General features: G+C 45.7%; 1 protein-coding gene across 1 annotated transcript; it reads right to left on the bottom strand.

Moving 5' to 3' along the window:
• Positions 1–1,776: 1,776 nt before the first annotated feature.
• Positions 1,777–16,612, bottom strand: LOC138786697 (C-type lectin domain family 2 member E-like). Its single transcript, XM_069963678.1, has 4 exons — positions 16,468–16,612; positions 3,583–3,731; positions 2,395–2,498; positions 1,777–1,879 (listed from the first exon to the last, which is right to left on the bottom strand). The coding sequence occupies exons 1-4, from the start codon at positions 16,610–16,612 to the stop codon at positions 1,777–1,779; spliced, it is 501 nt and encodes a 166-aa protein (XP_069819779.1).
• Between the last annotated feature and the right edge of the window lie 389 nt (positions 16,613–17,001).

Here is a 17,001-nt window from a genome sequence, read left to right as displayed (position 1 = left end):
GGAGAGGACACATTGGATACTATGGACCATGTGTGTGCTCTGGTGTTGGGGGAGGAGAGGACACATCGGATACTATGGGCCATGTCTGTGCTCTGGTGGTGTTGGTGGAGGAGGAGAGGACACATTGGATATTATGGACCATGTATGTCCACTGGTGTTGGTGGAGGAGGAGAGGACACATTGGATGGACCATGTGTGTGCTCTGGTGTTGGAGAAGGAGGAGGAGAGGACACATTGGATACTATGGACCATGTGTGTGCTCTGGTGTTGGGGGAGGAGAGGACACATTGGATACTATGGACCATGTGTGTGCTCTGGTGTTGGGGGAGGAGAGGACACATTGGATACTATGGACCATGTGTGTGCTCTGGTGTTGGGGAGGAGGAGAGGACACATTGGATACTATGGACCATGTGTGTGCTCTGGTGTTGGGGAGGAGGAGAGGACACATTGGATACTATGGACCATGTGTGTGCTCTGGTCAATCATTTTATCATTATCTGGGAACAAGAGGCGCTGTTTGACCTTCCATTAAATATAAAGATGATTGAGAGGTTTAATTCTTTCCTGGAGAAGATAGCCAGGTCCTGGATGCTTAGTGCTGGTCATGTAGTAACCATTCACCACCACCAGGTGTCATCATGTAACAGAGGACAATCGCTTCTGCCATGTCAGCAAAAACAGGAGGAGGACACATTGGATACTATGGATCATGTGTGTGCTCTGGTGTTGGTGGAGGAGAGGACACATTGGATACTATGGACCATGTGTGTGCTCTGGTGTTGGTGGAGGAGGAGAGGACACATTGGATACTATGGACGATGTGTGTGCTCTGGTGTTGGTGGAGGAGGAGAGGACATATTGGATACTATGGACCATGTGTGTGCTCTGGTGTTGGGGGAGGAGGTGGACACATTGGATACTATGGACCATGTCTGTGCTCTGGTGTTGGGGAGGAGGAGAGGACACATTGGATACTATGGGCCATGTGTGTGCTCTGATGTTTGGGGAGGAGGAGAGGACACATTGGATACTATGGGCCATGTGTGTGCTCTGGTGTTTGGGGAGGAGGAGAGGACACATTGGATACTATGGACCATGTGTGTGCTCTGGTGTTTGGGGAGGAGGACACATTAGATACTATGGACCATGTGCGTGCTCTGGTGTTGGGGGAGGAGGAGGAGAGGAGACATTGGATACTATGGACTATGTGTGTGCTCTGGTGTTGGGGGAGGAGGAGAGGACACATTGGATATTATGGACCATGTGTGTGCTCTGGTATTGGTGGAGGAGGAGAGGACACATTGGATACTATGGACTATGTGTGTGCTCTGGTGTTGGTGGAGGAGGAGAGGACACATTGGATATTATGGACCATGTGTGTGCTCTGGTGTTGGGGGAGGAGGAGAGGACACATTGGATACTATGGGCCATGTCTGTGCTCTGGTGTTGGGGGAGGAGAGGACACATTGGATACTATGGACGATGTGCGTGCTCTGGTGTTGGGGGAGGAGGAGAGGACACATTGGATACTATGGGCCATGTCTGTGCTCTGGTGTTGGGGGAGGAGGAGAGGATACATTGGATATTATGGACCATGTCTGTGCTCTGGTGTTGGGGGAGGAGGAGAGGACACATTGGATACTATGGACGATGTGCGTGCTCTGGTGTTGGGGGAGGAGGAGAGGACACATTGGATATTATGGACCATGTCTGTGCTCTGGTGTTGGGGGAGGAGGAGAGGACACATTGGATATTATGGACCACTATAAAACTTCATGGTTCCCGCTCACAGATCCAGTGCTGTTCCTGCATACAGTTCGCTAAGCTGAGGGTACGACTGATCTTCGCACATGTTCCTGATCCTCCGGTGATGTTTCTACATAAGAGAAGAGTCCGAGTTACTGATCACAGTAATGAAGCCCATAGTGTTATACAGATGAGCCTCTATGATATGAGCAGAAGAAATTCTTGTAGGGAACCTTAGTCACGTCCATCATCTGCAATGAGAATAATCTGACAAGTGACTAACAAATGTCTCCGAGGAGCCAGCGGTATAGTTTCCTCCTGGGATGATTGGCCTCTCCAGCACCAGCTATGGTCTGTGTTTAGCCTCCACTAAGTGCTGGAGATATATGCTACGTGAGAGGACGTCACTGCCCGGCTCACACCTGTAATAACCCGGAGGATCCAGAGTCGTGTGGACAATGTTCGAAGGATGCAGAGGGCAGGAATGGTGATCTATAGACAGGTCTAGTATATCTCCTGGAGGCCTAATATACCTCAATCAGACCATCACACAACAATCACACATATAAGAGGGGACCCGGGCCCTGGAGGACGACATTACGGAGGGAGCGGTGATCTCGGCCATGGCCGGTGATGGTTACTTACACGAGGCTTCCATCTGCCCATACTCCTGACCATGTTCCACTATGATGAGATCCTCGAGACTCAAGTCCAATCCAGAAATCCTGCGCTGTGATGGTCACCAGCCTCTGTGTAATAGTGTGGTTATAATGTCATAATAGCGCACACATATTCTGCAGCGTTGTACAATCTGTTTTTATCATTCAGTAGTAACAGTTACCGAATAATCATATGCAGTGTTCTATAAACATGGTCCATCGAATTGGGGAATCAAAGGGGAGCAGTGCAGAAGACGACAAAGGGTCCTCTTATATGGGACAGTTACCGGCCGAACAGCCAGTGATGGGGTGTAATAAGGACGGTGATGGGGTGGGATAGGGGCCGGTGACTGGGTGGGATAAGGTTTGGTGACTGGGTTGGATAGGGGCCGGTGATGAGATGTAATATGTCCGGTGACAGGGTTGGTTAGGGGCCGGTGATGGGATGTAATACGGCCAGTGATGGAGTGGGGGGGCCAGTGATGAGATGTAATAGGTCTGGTGACTGGGTTGGTTAGGGGCCGGTGACTGGGTGGGATAAGGTTTGGTGACTGGGTTGGTTAGGGGCCGGTGATGAGATGTAATAGGTCTGGTGACTGGGTTGGATAGGGGCCGGTGATGAGATGTAATAGGTCTGGTGACTGGGTTGGATAGGGGCCGGTGATGAGATGTAATATGCCTGGTGACTGGGTTGGATAGGGGCCGGTGATGAGATGTAATAGGTCTGGTGACTGGGTTGGATAGGGGCCGGTGATGAGATGTAATAGGCCTGGTGACTGGGTTGGATAGGGGCCGGTGATGAGATGTAATAGGTCTGGTGACTGGGTTGGATAGGGGCCGGTGATGAGATGTAATAGGCCTGGTGACTGGGTTGGATAGGGGCCGGTGATGAGATGTAATAGGTCTGGTGACTGGGTTGGTTAGGGGCCGGTGATGAGATGTAATAGGTCTGGTGACTGGGTTGGATAGGGGCCGGTGATGAGATGTAATAGGTCTGGTGACTGGGTTGGATAGGGGCCGGTGACTGGGTGGGATAAGGTTTGGTGACTGGGTTGGATAGGGGCCGGTGATGAGATGTAATAGGGCCCAGTGAGGGGGTGTAATAGGACTAGTGCTCGGCCAACAAAAAAACCAATGCCCGTTGTGTGGTGTTCTGGGACGCCCGGCCACTCACCAGTATGGTTCCCTCCTTCACGGTGGCCAGTCTGGCGTTGCGCTCCTCGCAGTCTCTCTCGCTGTCTTTCTTGTTCTTTTTGCTGTCGGAGAAGTAATAGCACTTGCTCATAATAAGGATCCAGGGATCGGGACACAGAGAGGACGAGTCTGCAGAGTAAGGATCTCGATCATCATTCACAGTGATAATAAGTATGTGCCCCCTTCCATGTGTCTCATGTGTCGGTGACTGTAGTCAGAGACTATGGGAGAGACGGACGGCGTTCACCAAGGAACGCGGCTCATCCTGCACTATAGTAATGGTGCCATACACTTACAGTACATGGCGGCTGAACAGACCACATCCCAGATGCCCCTGGTGACGGCTTATCCCTCTGAGAACAATAGGGTCAGGTAGATAAAACCATTATATCTGACCTATCTCTGCCAGAAGGGCCCATGAACATTGTCCAAACTCGATGTTAGTGGTGTATACTGGACCTGTGCACGTTTCCTCCACCATGTATGATGATGATACTGGTGTATACTGGATGTACATAAGATATACTGGACCTGTGCTCTCCTCCTCCCCCACCATGTATGATGTTGTTACTGGTGTATACTGGACCTGTGCTCTCCTCCTCCTCCACCGTGTATGATGATGTTACTGGTGTATACTAGACCTGTGCTCTCCTCCACCTCCACCATGTATGATGATGTTACTGGTGTATACTGGACCTGTGCTCTCCTCCCCCACCATGTATGATGATGATACTGGTGTATACTGGATGTACATAAGATATACTGGACCTGTGCTCTCCTCCTTCTCCACCATGTATGATGATGTTACTGGTGTATACTGGACCTGTGCTCTCCTCCTCCTCCACCATGTATGATGATGTTACTGGTGTATACTGGACCTGTGCTCTCCTCCTCCTCCACCATGTATGATGATGTTACTGGTGTATACTGGACCTGTGCTCTCCTCCCCCACCATGTATGATGATGATACTGGTGTATACTGGATGTACATAAGATATACTGGACCTGTCCTCTCCTCCTCCTCCACCATGTATGATGATGTTACTGGTGTATACTGGATCTGTGCTCTCCTCCTCCTCCACCATGTATGATGATGTTACTGGTGTATACTGGACCTGTGCTCTCCTTCTCTTCCACTATGTATGATGATGTTACTGGTGTATACTGGACCTGTGCTCTCCTCCACAATGTATGATGATGTTACTGGTGTATACTGGATGTACATAAGATATACTGGACCTGTGCTCTCCTCCTCCTCCACCATGTATGATGATGATACTGGTGTATACTGGATGTACATAAGATATACTGGACCTGTGCTCTCCTCCTCCTCCACCATGTATGATGATGATACTGGTGTATACTGGATGTACATAAGATATACTGGACCTGTGCTCTCCTCCTCCTCCTCCACCATGTATGATGATGTTACTGGTGTATACTGGACCTGTGCTCTCCTCCTCCACCATGTATGATGATGTTACTGGTGTATACTGGATGTACATAAGATATACTGGACCTGTGCTCTCCTCCTTCTCCACCATGTATGATGATGTTACTGGTGTATACTGGACCTGTCCTCTCCTCCTCCTCCACCATGTATGATGATGTTACTGGTGTATACTGGATGTACAGCAGATATACTGGATCTGTACTCTCCTCCTCCTCCACCATGTATGATGTTGTTACTGGTGTATACTGGACCTGTGCTCTCCTCCTTCTCCACCATGTATCATGATGTTACTGGTGTATACTGGACCTGTGCACGTTTCCTCCACCATGTATGATGATGTTACTGGTGTATACTGGATGTACAGCAGATATACTGGACCTGTGCTCTCCTCCACCATGTATGATGATGTTACTGGTGTATACTGGATGTACATAAGATATACTGGACCTGTGCTCTCCTCCTCCTCCTCCACCATGTATGATGATGTTACTGGTGTATACTGGACCTGTGCTCTCCTTCTCTTCCACTATGTATGATGATGTTACTGGTGTATACTGGACCTGTGCTCTCCTCCACAATGTATGATGATGTTACTGGTGTATACTGGATGTACATAAGATATACTGGACCTGTGCTCTCCTCCTCCTCCACCATGTATGATGATGATACTGGTGTATACTGGATGTACATAAGATATACTGGACCTGTGCTCTCCTCCTCCTCCACCATGTATGATGATGATACTGGTGTATACTGGATGTACATAAGATATACTGGACCTGTGCTCTCCTCCTCCTCCTCCACCATGTATGATGATGTTACTGGTGTATACTGGACCTGTGCTCTCCTCCTCCACCATGTATGATGATGTTACTGGTGTATACTGGATGTACATAAGATATACTGGACCTGTGCTCTCCTCCTTCTCCACCATGTATCATGATGTTACTGGTGTATACTGGACCTGTGCACGTTTCCTCCACCATGTATGATGATGTTACTGGTGTATACTGGATGTACAGCAGATATACTGGACCTGTGCTCTCCTCCACCATGTATGATGATGTTACTGGTGTATACTGGACCTGTGCTCTCCTCCTTCTCCACCATGTATGATGATGTTACTGGTGTATACTGGATGTACAGCAGATATACTGGACCTGTCCTCTCCTCCTCCTCCACCATGTATGATGATGTTACTGGTGTATACTGGACCTGTACTCTCCTCCTCCACCATGTATGATGATGTTACTGGTGTATACTGGACCTGTACTCTCCTCCCCCACCATGTATGATGATGTTACTGGTGTATACTGGATGTACAGCAGATATACTGGACCTGTGCTCTCCTCCTCCACCATGTATGATGATGTTACTGGTGTATACTGGATGTACAGCAGATATACTGGACCTGTACTCTCCTCCTCCACCATGTATGATGATGTTACTGGTGTATACTGGATGTACAGCAGATATACTGGACCTGTGCGCTCCACCTCCTCCTACACCATGTATGATGATGTTACTGGTGTATACTGGACCTGTACTCTCCTCATCCACCATGTATGATGATGTTACTGGTGTATACTGGATGTACAGCGGATATACTGGACCTGTACTCTCCTCCCCCACCATGTATGATGATGTTACTGGTGTATACTGGACCTGTGCTCTCCTCCTCCACCATGTATGATGATGTTACTGGTGTATACTGGACCTGTGCTCTCCTCCCCCACCATGTATGATGATGTTACTGGTGTATACTGGACCTGTGCTCTCCTCCCCCACCATGTATGATGATGTTACTGGTGTGTACTGGATATACAGCAGATATACTGGACCTGTACTCTCCTCCTCCACCATGTATGATGATGTTACTGGTGTATACTGGATGTACAGCAGATATACTGGGCCTGTGCTCTCCTCCTCCTCCACCATGTATGATGATGTTACTGGTGTATACTGGACCTGTACTCTCCTCATCCACCATGTATGATGATGTTACTGGTGTATACTGGATGTACAGCAGATATACTGGATCTGTGCTCTCCTCCTCCTCCACCATGTATGATGATGTTACTGGTGTACAGGCCCGGACTGGCCATAGGGCAGTTCTGGCAAATGCCAGAGGGGCCGACCCCCTCTGGGCCGGTCCCGACCCCCTACATGCTCGCCCAGCTACTTCCTCGCCCAACTCTGTACAGCCGCTGCTGCACAGGGCCGACTCCAGAACAGCTAGGGGGCGCCCGGCCCCCCTGCACTGACGCAACTTTGCTCACTGAAACACCCGGCAAGCTGACCCCCCCCCCCCCCCCCCCCTCAGAAGAACAGACCCTGGACACCGGACAGTATGTGATGTCGGTACCTCCCTCCCTCTAGACCAGGGTTTCTTAACCTGCGCTGAGACACAGGTTGAGGGAGAACACTGCAGGCATCACGGCAGAAAAGAAAGAAGAGGATGGGAGAGTTTGGAAACTACACAGGTAGAGCACTGTGGGCTCCTCTCACATGCAGCCGACAGTGCAGTGTGTAATGTTAAAAACGGCCCTGCAAGATAAGGCTGAAGCCGCCCCCACATACACCGAGCTGAACAGTGAGCTGTGCAGAAAGTAACATCAATCAGTCGGCTGTATGTGGGGGCAGCAGCAATCCTTATCTGTAAGACAGGCCGGGCTTCCTGTCAGTGTGCTGTGACCTGTGACCTCTGCCGGCCTGTGTCCCTCCTCCCCGTGCAGCTCCAGGATCCTCTGCCTCTCCTCCATGCCGTCCTGTGCCTCTGCTGGTTCCTTAGTAAGTAAGCCTGTCTATGTCCTCTCTCTCCTCTGTCTGTCCAGCAGTCTATCTATCTCCTATCTATCTATCTATCTATCTCCTATCTATCTATCTCCTATCTATCTATCTATCTATCTATCTCCTATCTCCTATCTATCTATCTATCTATCTATCCAGTGTCGGACTGGGGTACCTTGGGCCCACCAGGGAAATTGATTTTAGGGGCCCACCCTACATACATATACATAACCAGCGCCAAACCTTTAACCTTAGTAAAGCAACATTGCATTCAGCAGTGTATGTGACCAGCGACATAGCCCCCTGTCAGTCACAATCGTTTCTGTGGCCGCATATGCAAATAGCATAGAGTGACATATAGGTTTCTTAGATGAAGCAGGGACACCTATCATCCAGACAGGAGTATAACTTGCAGTAATCTACCAGGTTTAGAGAATTTTCCTAGTACTTAGGCTGTGTTTACACATGGCATTTTTGTTGGGTTTTTCATGCCATTTTGCCATAATTTTAGCTACGGTAAAATTGTGCTACTTTATCATGATTTATGCAATAGCATTAAAACACCATTTATGTAGAAACTTCACTGAAAATGCAACAATATTGCTGCAAAAAAATATAAAACATAAAAAATGCCACATGTGAACACAGCCTTAGAAACATAGAAGATAAGAGAAAATGACCATCCACTCCTTTATTAAAATCTCCAGCCGAGGAGACGATGACGGAATATTCTATCCTCAGAACATCAAGGGGTCAGGCTAGAATAAGACCTTTAAGGACTGCCATGAAAGGCATATCAGTGGTCATTAAAGCATTAATGTCAATATGAAAGACAAATTTGACATGTCAGACAGATATGATAAAAATTATTGGTCGAATGTGCATTCCTCATGACTCTTAAAGCCCCTTAAATGTTTCTTTTTTATATATTGATACCAGAGCCTTCTATTTCCACCCCTTCCCCGGCCGTACACGGATTATACAGCTGGCCCGGAGTACCCCTTTAAGCTTATATGTACAGTCTACATTCATACTGCATACATTTTAAATAAAATCTATAGAAAACTTGTAGAGAGCCTACTATTTCTGTCTCTCTCTGTATATGTCTCTAAACATCTATAGAACTACACACTACATAATATACACTGTATACATAATAGATGTGCCCACACACAGACAGGCACATGACACAGACACAAAAATGCAAACACACCAAGACCAACATACAGACACAAGCAGATTACACACACACACATATAGAGAGATAACACTCACATGAACAGACACATGATATACATGTACAAACACTCACACTAGGGCTGGGCGGTATGGGCAAAAAATAAAATCTCGATTCTTTTAAAAAATTTTCTGGATTTAAATCTCGATTTTTTATTTATTTATTTTTGGGATAATTATGATGGGTGTAGTAGTAGAAGCATAGTGGATAAGGGGTGTAGTAACAGAAGCATAGAAGATTGTGTAGTACTTATATACACACACTGACTTATATACCCTCACACACACTGACTTATATACCCTCACACACACTGACTTATATACACACACTGACTTATATACCCTCACACACACACTGACTTATATACCCTCACACACACACTGACTTATATACACTCACACACACACTGACTTATATACCCTCACACACACACTGACTTATATACCCTCACACACACACTGACTTATATACCCTCACACACACACTGACTTATATACCCTCACACACACACTGACTTATATACCCTCACACACACACTGACTTATATACCCTCACACACACACTGACTTATATACACACACTGACTTATATACCCTCACACACACACTGACTTATATACACACACTGACTTATATACCCTCACACACACTGACTTATATACCCTCACACACACTGACTTATATACCCTCACACACACTGACTTATATACCCTCACACACACTGACTTATATACACACACTGGCTTATATACACACACTGACTTATATACACTCACACACACTGACTTATATACCCTCACACACACACACTGACTTATATACACTCACACTGACTTATATACCCTCACACACACTGACTTATATACACACACACTGACTTATATACCCTCACACACACTGACTTATATACCCTCACACACACTGACTTATATACCCTCACACACACTGACTTATATACCCTCACACACACTGACTTATATACCCTCACACACACTGACTTATATACACACACTGGCTTATATACACACACTGACTTATATACACTCACACACACTGACTTATATACCCTCACACACACACACTGACTTATATACACTCACACTGACTTATATACCCTCACACACACTGACTTATATACACTCACACACACTGACTTATATACCCTCACACACACACACTGACTTATATACACTCACACTGACTTATATACCCTCACACACACTGACTTATATACACACACACTGACTTATATACCCTCACACACACTGACTTATATACCCTCACACACACTGACTTATATACCCTCACACACACTGACTTATATACCCTCACACACACTGACTTATATACACACACTGGCTTATATACACACACTGACTTATATACACTCACACACACTGACTTATATACCCTCACACACACACACTGACTTATATACCCTCACACACACTGACTTATATACCCTCACACACACTGACTTATATACACTCACACACACTGACTTATATACACTCACACTGACTTATATACCCTCACTCACACTGACTTATATACCCTCACACACACTGACTTATATACCCTCACACACACACTGACTTATATACACTCACACTGACTTATATACCCTCACACACACTGACTTATATACACTCACACACACTGACTTATATACACACACACTGACTTATATACCCTCACACACACACACTGACTTATATACACTCACACTGACTTATATACCCTCACACACACTGACTTATATACCCTCACACACACTGACTTATATACCCTCACACACACTGACTTATATACCCTCACACACACTGACTTATATACACACACTGGCTTATATACACACACTGACTTATATACACTCACACACACTGACTTATATACCCTCACACACACACACTGACTTATATACACTCACACTGACTTATATACCCTCACACACACTGACTTATATACACACACACTGACTTATATACCCTCACACACACTGACTTATATACACACACACTGACTTATATACCCTCACACACACTGACTTATATACCCTCACACACACTGACTTATATACACACACTGGCTTATATACACACACTGACTTATATACACTCACACACACTGACTTATATACCCTCACACACACACACTGACTTATATACACTCACACTGACTTATATACCCTCACACACACTGACTTATATACACACACACTGACTTATATACCCTCACACACACTGACTTATATACCCTCACACACACTGACTTATATACCCTCACACACACTGACTTATATACACACACACTGACTTATATACCCTCACACACACTGACTTATATACCCTCACACACACTGACTTATATACCCTCACACACACTGACTTATATACCCTCACACACACTGACTTATATACCCTCACACACACTGACTTATATACCCTCACACACACTGACTTATATACACACACACTGACTTATATACACACACACTGACTTATATACACTCACACACACTGACTTATATACACACACACTGACTTATATACACTCACACACACTGACTTATATACACTCACACTGACTTATATACCCTCACACACACTGACTTATATACCCTCACACACACTGACTTATATACACACACACTGACTTATATACACACACACTGACTTATATACACACACTGACTTATATACACTCACACACACTGACTTATATACACTTACTCACACTGACTTATATACCCTCACACACACACTGACTTATATACCCTCACACACACTGACTTATATACCCTCACACACACTGACTTATATACACACACACTGACTTATATACCCTCACACACACTGACTTATATACCCTCACACACACTGACTTATATACCCTCACACACACTGACTTATATACACACACACTGACTTATATACACTTACTCACACTGACTTATATACACACACACTGACTTATATACACTTACTCACACACACTGACTTATATACACTCACACACACTGACTTATATACACACACACTGACTTATATACACTTACTCACACACACTGACTTATATACACACACACTGACTTATATACCCTCACACACACTGACTTATATATACTTACTCACACACACTGACTTTTTATGCAGGAAGCTCCAGGGGTCCATTAGTCTCCATCTTCAGTGTCTCCTCTTCCGTGCAGGCTGCAGCCTCTCCCCCTTCTCCCCGGCACCGACTCCACACACAGCAGCAGGAGGGGGGAGACATCACTGCAGGGGGATGGAGGGGGCCCTGCTGCTGCTTCTCTGTGCAGCTTTCTGCATGTCCCTGCTGCCACACGTGGTCTCCTGACAGGCAGGAAGAGAGACACTCCCGAAGCTAATCAGGACCGGACCGTTCCACTTACAGTACAGGGGGAGGGGGGCCTATGAGTTTACAGTAGTTGTGTGAAAGAAGGGGCCCTGCTGCCATTCTTTCATCATTAGAGCAGCGTGGAAGGCAGCAGAGGGCCCCTAAATCTACCGATTATAGGGAGATCCTGAACATGAGGCCCACCTCTAGCTCTGGGCCCTTTAAGGGGGGGAGGGCCCACCGGGGGATCCCCCGGCCCCCCGGTGGCCCAGTCCGAGCCTGTATCTATCTATCTCCTATCTATCTATCTATCTATCTATCTATCTATCTATCTATCTATCTATCTATCTATCTCCTATCTATCTATCTCCTATCTATCTATCTATCTATCTATCTATCTATCTATCTATCTCCTATCTATCTATCTATCTATCTATCTATCTATCTATCTCCTATCTATCTATCTATCTATCTCCTATCTATCTATCTCCTATCTATCTCCTATCTATCTATCTCCTATCTATCTCCTATCTATCTATCTATCTCCTATCTATCTATCTATCTCCTATCTATCTATCTATCTATCTCCTATCTATCTATCTATCTATCTCCTATCTATCTCCTATCTATCTATCTATCTATCTATCTATCTATCTATCTATCTCCTATCTATCTATCTATCTCCTATCTATCTATCTATCTATCTATCTATCTCCTATCTATCTATCTCCTATCTATCTATCTCCTATCTATCTATCTATCTATCTATCTATCTATCTATCTCCTATCTATCTATCTATCTATCTCCTATCTATCTATCTATCTATCTATCTATCTCCTATCTATCTATCTATCTATCTATCTATCTATCTCCTATCTATCTATCTATCTCCTATCTATCTATCTATCTATCTATCTATCTATCTATCTATCTCCTATCTATCTATCTATCTATCTCCTATCTATCTATCTATCTATCTCCTATCTATCTCCTATCTATCTATCTATCTATCTATCTATCTATCTATCTATCTATTATCTATCTATGTCCATCTCCTCTTTCTTCTACCTATCTAGTAAGAGTATGCAGCAGGACAACTACACAGGTGTGCAGGTTTCCAGTAGGAATGATCTCAGTTGTGGTACTTCCAGTTCCAGTGATAGGTGTGTGCTTTTATTCCACAGCAAAGTAACAGGTGCAGCACAGCAATACAAAAAGTCAGATGCAACATTTCATCGTTGTCTACCGCTGTTTTTGAGCATGCTTGTAAAAGGCGGTGGAGATTGCTAAAATGTTGCATCTATGAAATGTTGCATCTAATTTTATTTGTGGAATCCCACCAGCCCCTGTGTCATAATGGGAGTCTATGGGAGGCTTGTGCGCCTCCTGTCTTCGCGCTGAAGAATGAACATGTCCATTCTTCAGCGTGGAGAGAGGATGCGCGCAAGCCTCCCATAGACTCCCATTATGACACAGGGGCTGGTGGGATTCCACAGGGGAGAATTACGCCAGTTTTGCTCTCTGTGAACAGAGCCTTAGGCCATATCGCCCAGCCCTAGAAACAGCATTGGGAAAAGTTGGCTACTATATAGCCATTATATTATTATGATTGACAGATGACAGGAGAGCAGACATCCTGTATAATTGTTCTGTATTCTGCGTCTGATCACTGCTGTATACTCTTCTATATCCTGCAGGACAATAATACTCTTCAACATCTGTATAGATTGGTATCTGATTGTATGAGAAACTTTTTCTGTGTCGCACAGTTAACACAATGGATTCGGGGAGAATTGTATGTGGGCTGGTGGGGTGTGTGTGCCAGGGCTGCTTTTCAGTCCCAGTCCGGCCCTGCTGGTGTATACTGGACCTGTGCTCTCCTCCTCCTCCACCATGTATGATGATGTTACTGGTGTATACTGGATCTGTGCTCTCCTCCTTCTCCTCCACCATGTATGATGATGTTACTGGTGTATACTGGATATACAGCAGATATACTGGGCCTGTACTCTCCTCCTCCTCCACCATGTATGATGATGTTACTGGTGTATACTGGATGTACAGCAGATATACTGGACCTGTACTCTCCTCCTCCACCATGTATGATGATGTTACTGGTGTATACTGGATGTACAGCAGATATACTGGGCCTGTACTCTCCTCCTCCTCCACCATGTATGATGATGTTACTGGTGTATACTGGATCTGTGCTCTCCTCCTTCTCCTCCACCATGTATGATGATGTTACTGGTGTATACTGGATATACAGCAGATATACTGGGCCTGTACTCTCCTCCTCCTCCACCATGTATGATGATGTTACTGGTGTATACTGGATGTACATAAGATATACTGGACCTGTACTCTCCTCCCCCACCATGTATGATGATGTTACTGGTGTATACTGGATGTACAGCAGATATACTGGACCTGTGCGCTCCTCCTCCTCCACCATGTATGATGATGTTACTGGTGTATACTGGATGTACATAAGATATACTAGACCTGTACTCTCCTCCTCCACCATGTATGATGATGTTACTGGTGTATACTGGATGTACAGCAGATATACTGGACCTGTGCTCTCCTCCCCCACCATGTATGATGATGTTACTGGTGTATACTGGATGTACAGCAGATATACTGGACCTGTCCTCTCCTCCTCCTCCACCATGTATGATGATGTTACTGGTGTATACTGGATGTACAGCAGATATACTGGACCTGTGCTCTCCTCCCCCACCATGTATGATGATGTTACTGGTGTATACTTGATGTACAGCAGATATACTGGACCTGTCCTCTCCTCCTCCTCCACCATGTATGATGATGTTACTGGTGTATACTGGACCTGTGCGCTCCTCCTCCTCCATGTATGATGATGTTACTGGTGTATACTGGATGTACAGCAGATATACTGGACCTGTCCTCTCCTCCCCCACCATGTATGATGATGTTACTGGTGTATACTGGACCTGTGCACGTTTCCTCCACCATGTATGATGATGTTACTGGTGTATACTGGATGTACAGCAGATATACTGGACCTGTGCTCTCCTCCTCCTCCACCATGTATGATGATGTTACTGGTGTATACTGGATGTACAGCAGATATACTGGACCTGTGCGCTCCTCCTCCACCATGTATGATGATGTTACTGGTGTATACTGGATGTACAGCAGATATACTGGATCTGTGCTCTCCTCCTCCTCCACCATGTATGATGATGTTACTGGTGTATACTGGAGCTGTGCTCTCTTCCTCTATCATGTATGATGATGTTACTGGTGTATACTGGACCTGTCCTCTCCTCCTCCACCATGTATGATGATGTTACTGGTGTATACTGGATGTACAGCAGATATACTGGACCTGTGCTCTCCTCCTCCACCATGTATGATGATGTTACTGGTGTATACTGGATGTACATAAGATATACTGGGCCTGTACTCTCCTCCTCCTCCACCATGTATGATGATGTTACTGGTGTATACTGGATGTACAGCAGATATACTGGACCTGTGCTCTCCTCCCCCACCATGTATGATGATGTTACTGGTGTATACTGGATGTACAGCAGATATACTGGACCTGTGCTCTCCTCCCCCACCATGTATGATGATGTTACTGGTGTATACTGGACCTGTGCTCTCCTCCTCCTCCACCATGTATGATGATGTTACTGGTGTATACTGGACCTGTGCTCTCCTCCTCCTCCACTATGTATGATGATGTTACTGGTGTATACTGGATATACAGCAGATATACTGGATCTGTGCGCTCCTCCTTCTCCACCATGTATGATGATGATACTGGTGTATACTGGATATACAGCAGATATACTGGATCTGTGCTCTCCTCCTCCTCCACCATGTATGATGATGTTACTGGTGTATACTGGATATACAGCAGATATACTGGACCTGTCCTCTCCTCCTCCTCCACCATGTATGATGATGTTACTGGTGTATACTGGTGTGTACAGCAGATATACTGGACTGTGTAAAGGTAGATATGGGGTTTGTACCTTCTGTCCCATTTTCTCCTGATCTGTTCCTATGACTGGTTGGTGAACCTGGGACAGAGAGCGTCAGCTTTAGATACAGAAGATAGATGGTCACACACGTCCTAGCAACAACTACAACCCTCAAACATTTATTATAACGTGACATGGGCACCCAGTGTGAGGAGAGAAAAGAGAAAGAAAGGAGAGGATGACGGAGCAGAGAGAAAGGTATACAGAGAGGGAACGACGGAGCAGAGGACGGTATACAGAGAGAGAACGACGGAGCAGAGGACGGTATACAGAGAGGGAACGACGGAGCAGAGGACGGTATACAGAGAGAGAACGACGGAGCAGAGAGGACGGTATACAGAGAGGGAACGACGGAGCAGAGGACGGTATACAGAGAGAGAACGACGGAGCAGAGAGGACGGTATACAGAGAGGGAACGACGGAGCAGAGAGGACGGTATACAGAGAGGGAACGACGGAGCAGAGGACGGTATACAGAGAGGGAACGACTGAGCAGAGGACGGTATACAGAGAGGGAACGACGGAG

This window comes from Dendropsophus ebraccatus, chromosome 3 (genome assembly GCF_027789765.1).
Source record: "Dendropsophus ebraccatus isolate aDenEbr1 chromosome 3, aDenEbr1.pat, whole genome shotgun sequence".
Taxonomy (NCBI): Eukaryota; Metazoa; Chordata; class Amphibia; order Anura; family Hylidae; genus Dendropsophus; species Dendropsophus ebraccatus.
The sequence above is the reverse complement of the archived record's forward strand: the minus strand, read 5'-3'. Positions and strand labels throughout refer to the sequence as shown.

Coding starts and splice junctions, on each gene's coding strand:
- LOC138786697 (XM_069963678.1), bottom strand. CDS start 16,612: ATGTCACGTTATAATAAATGTTTGAGGGTTGTAGTTGTTGCTAGGACG. Junction 3,732..16,467: donor AGGAGAAAATGGGACAGAAG/GTACAAACCCCA, acceptor CTTACTCTGCAG/ACTCGTCCTCTCTGTGTCCC. Junction 1,880..2,394: donor TGGGCAGATGGAAGCCTCGT/GTAAGTAACCAT, acceptor TCTCTTATGTAG/AAACATCACCGGAGGATCAG.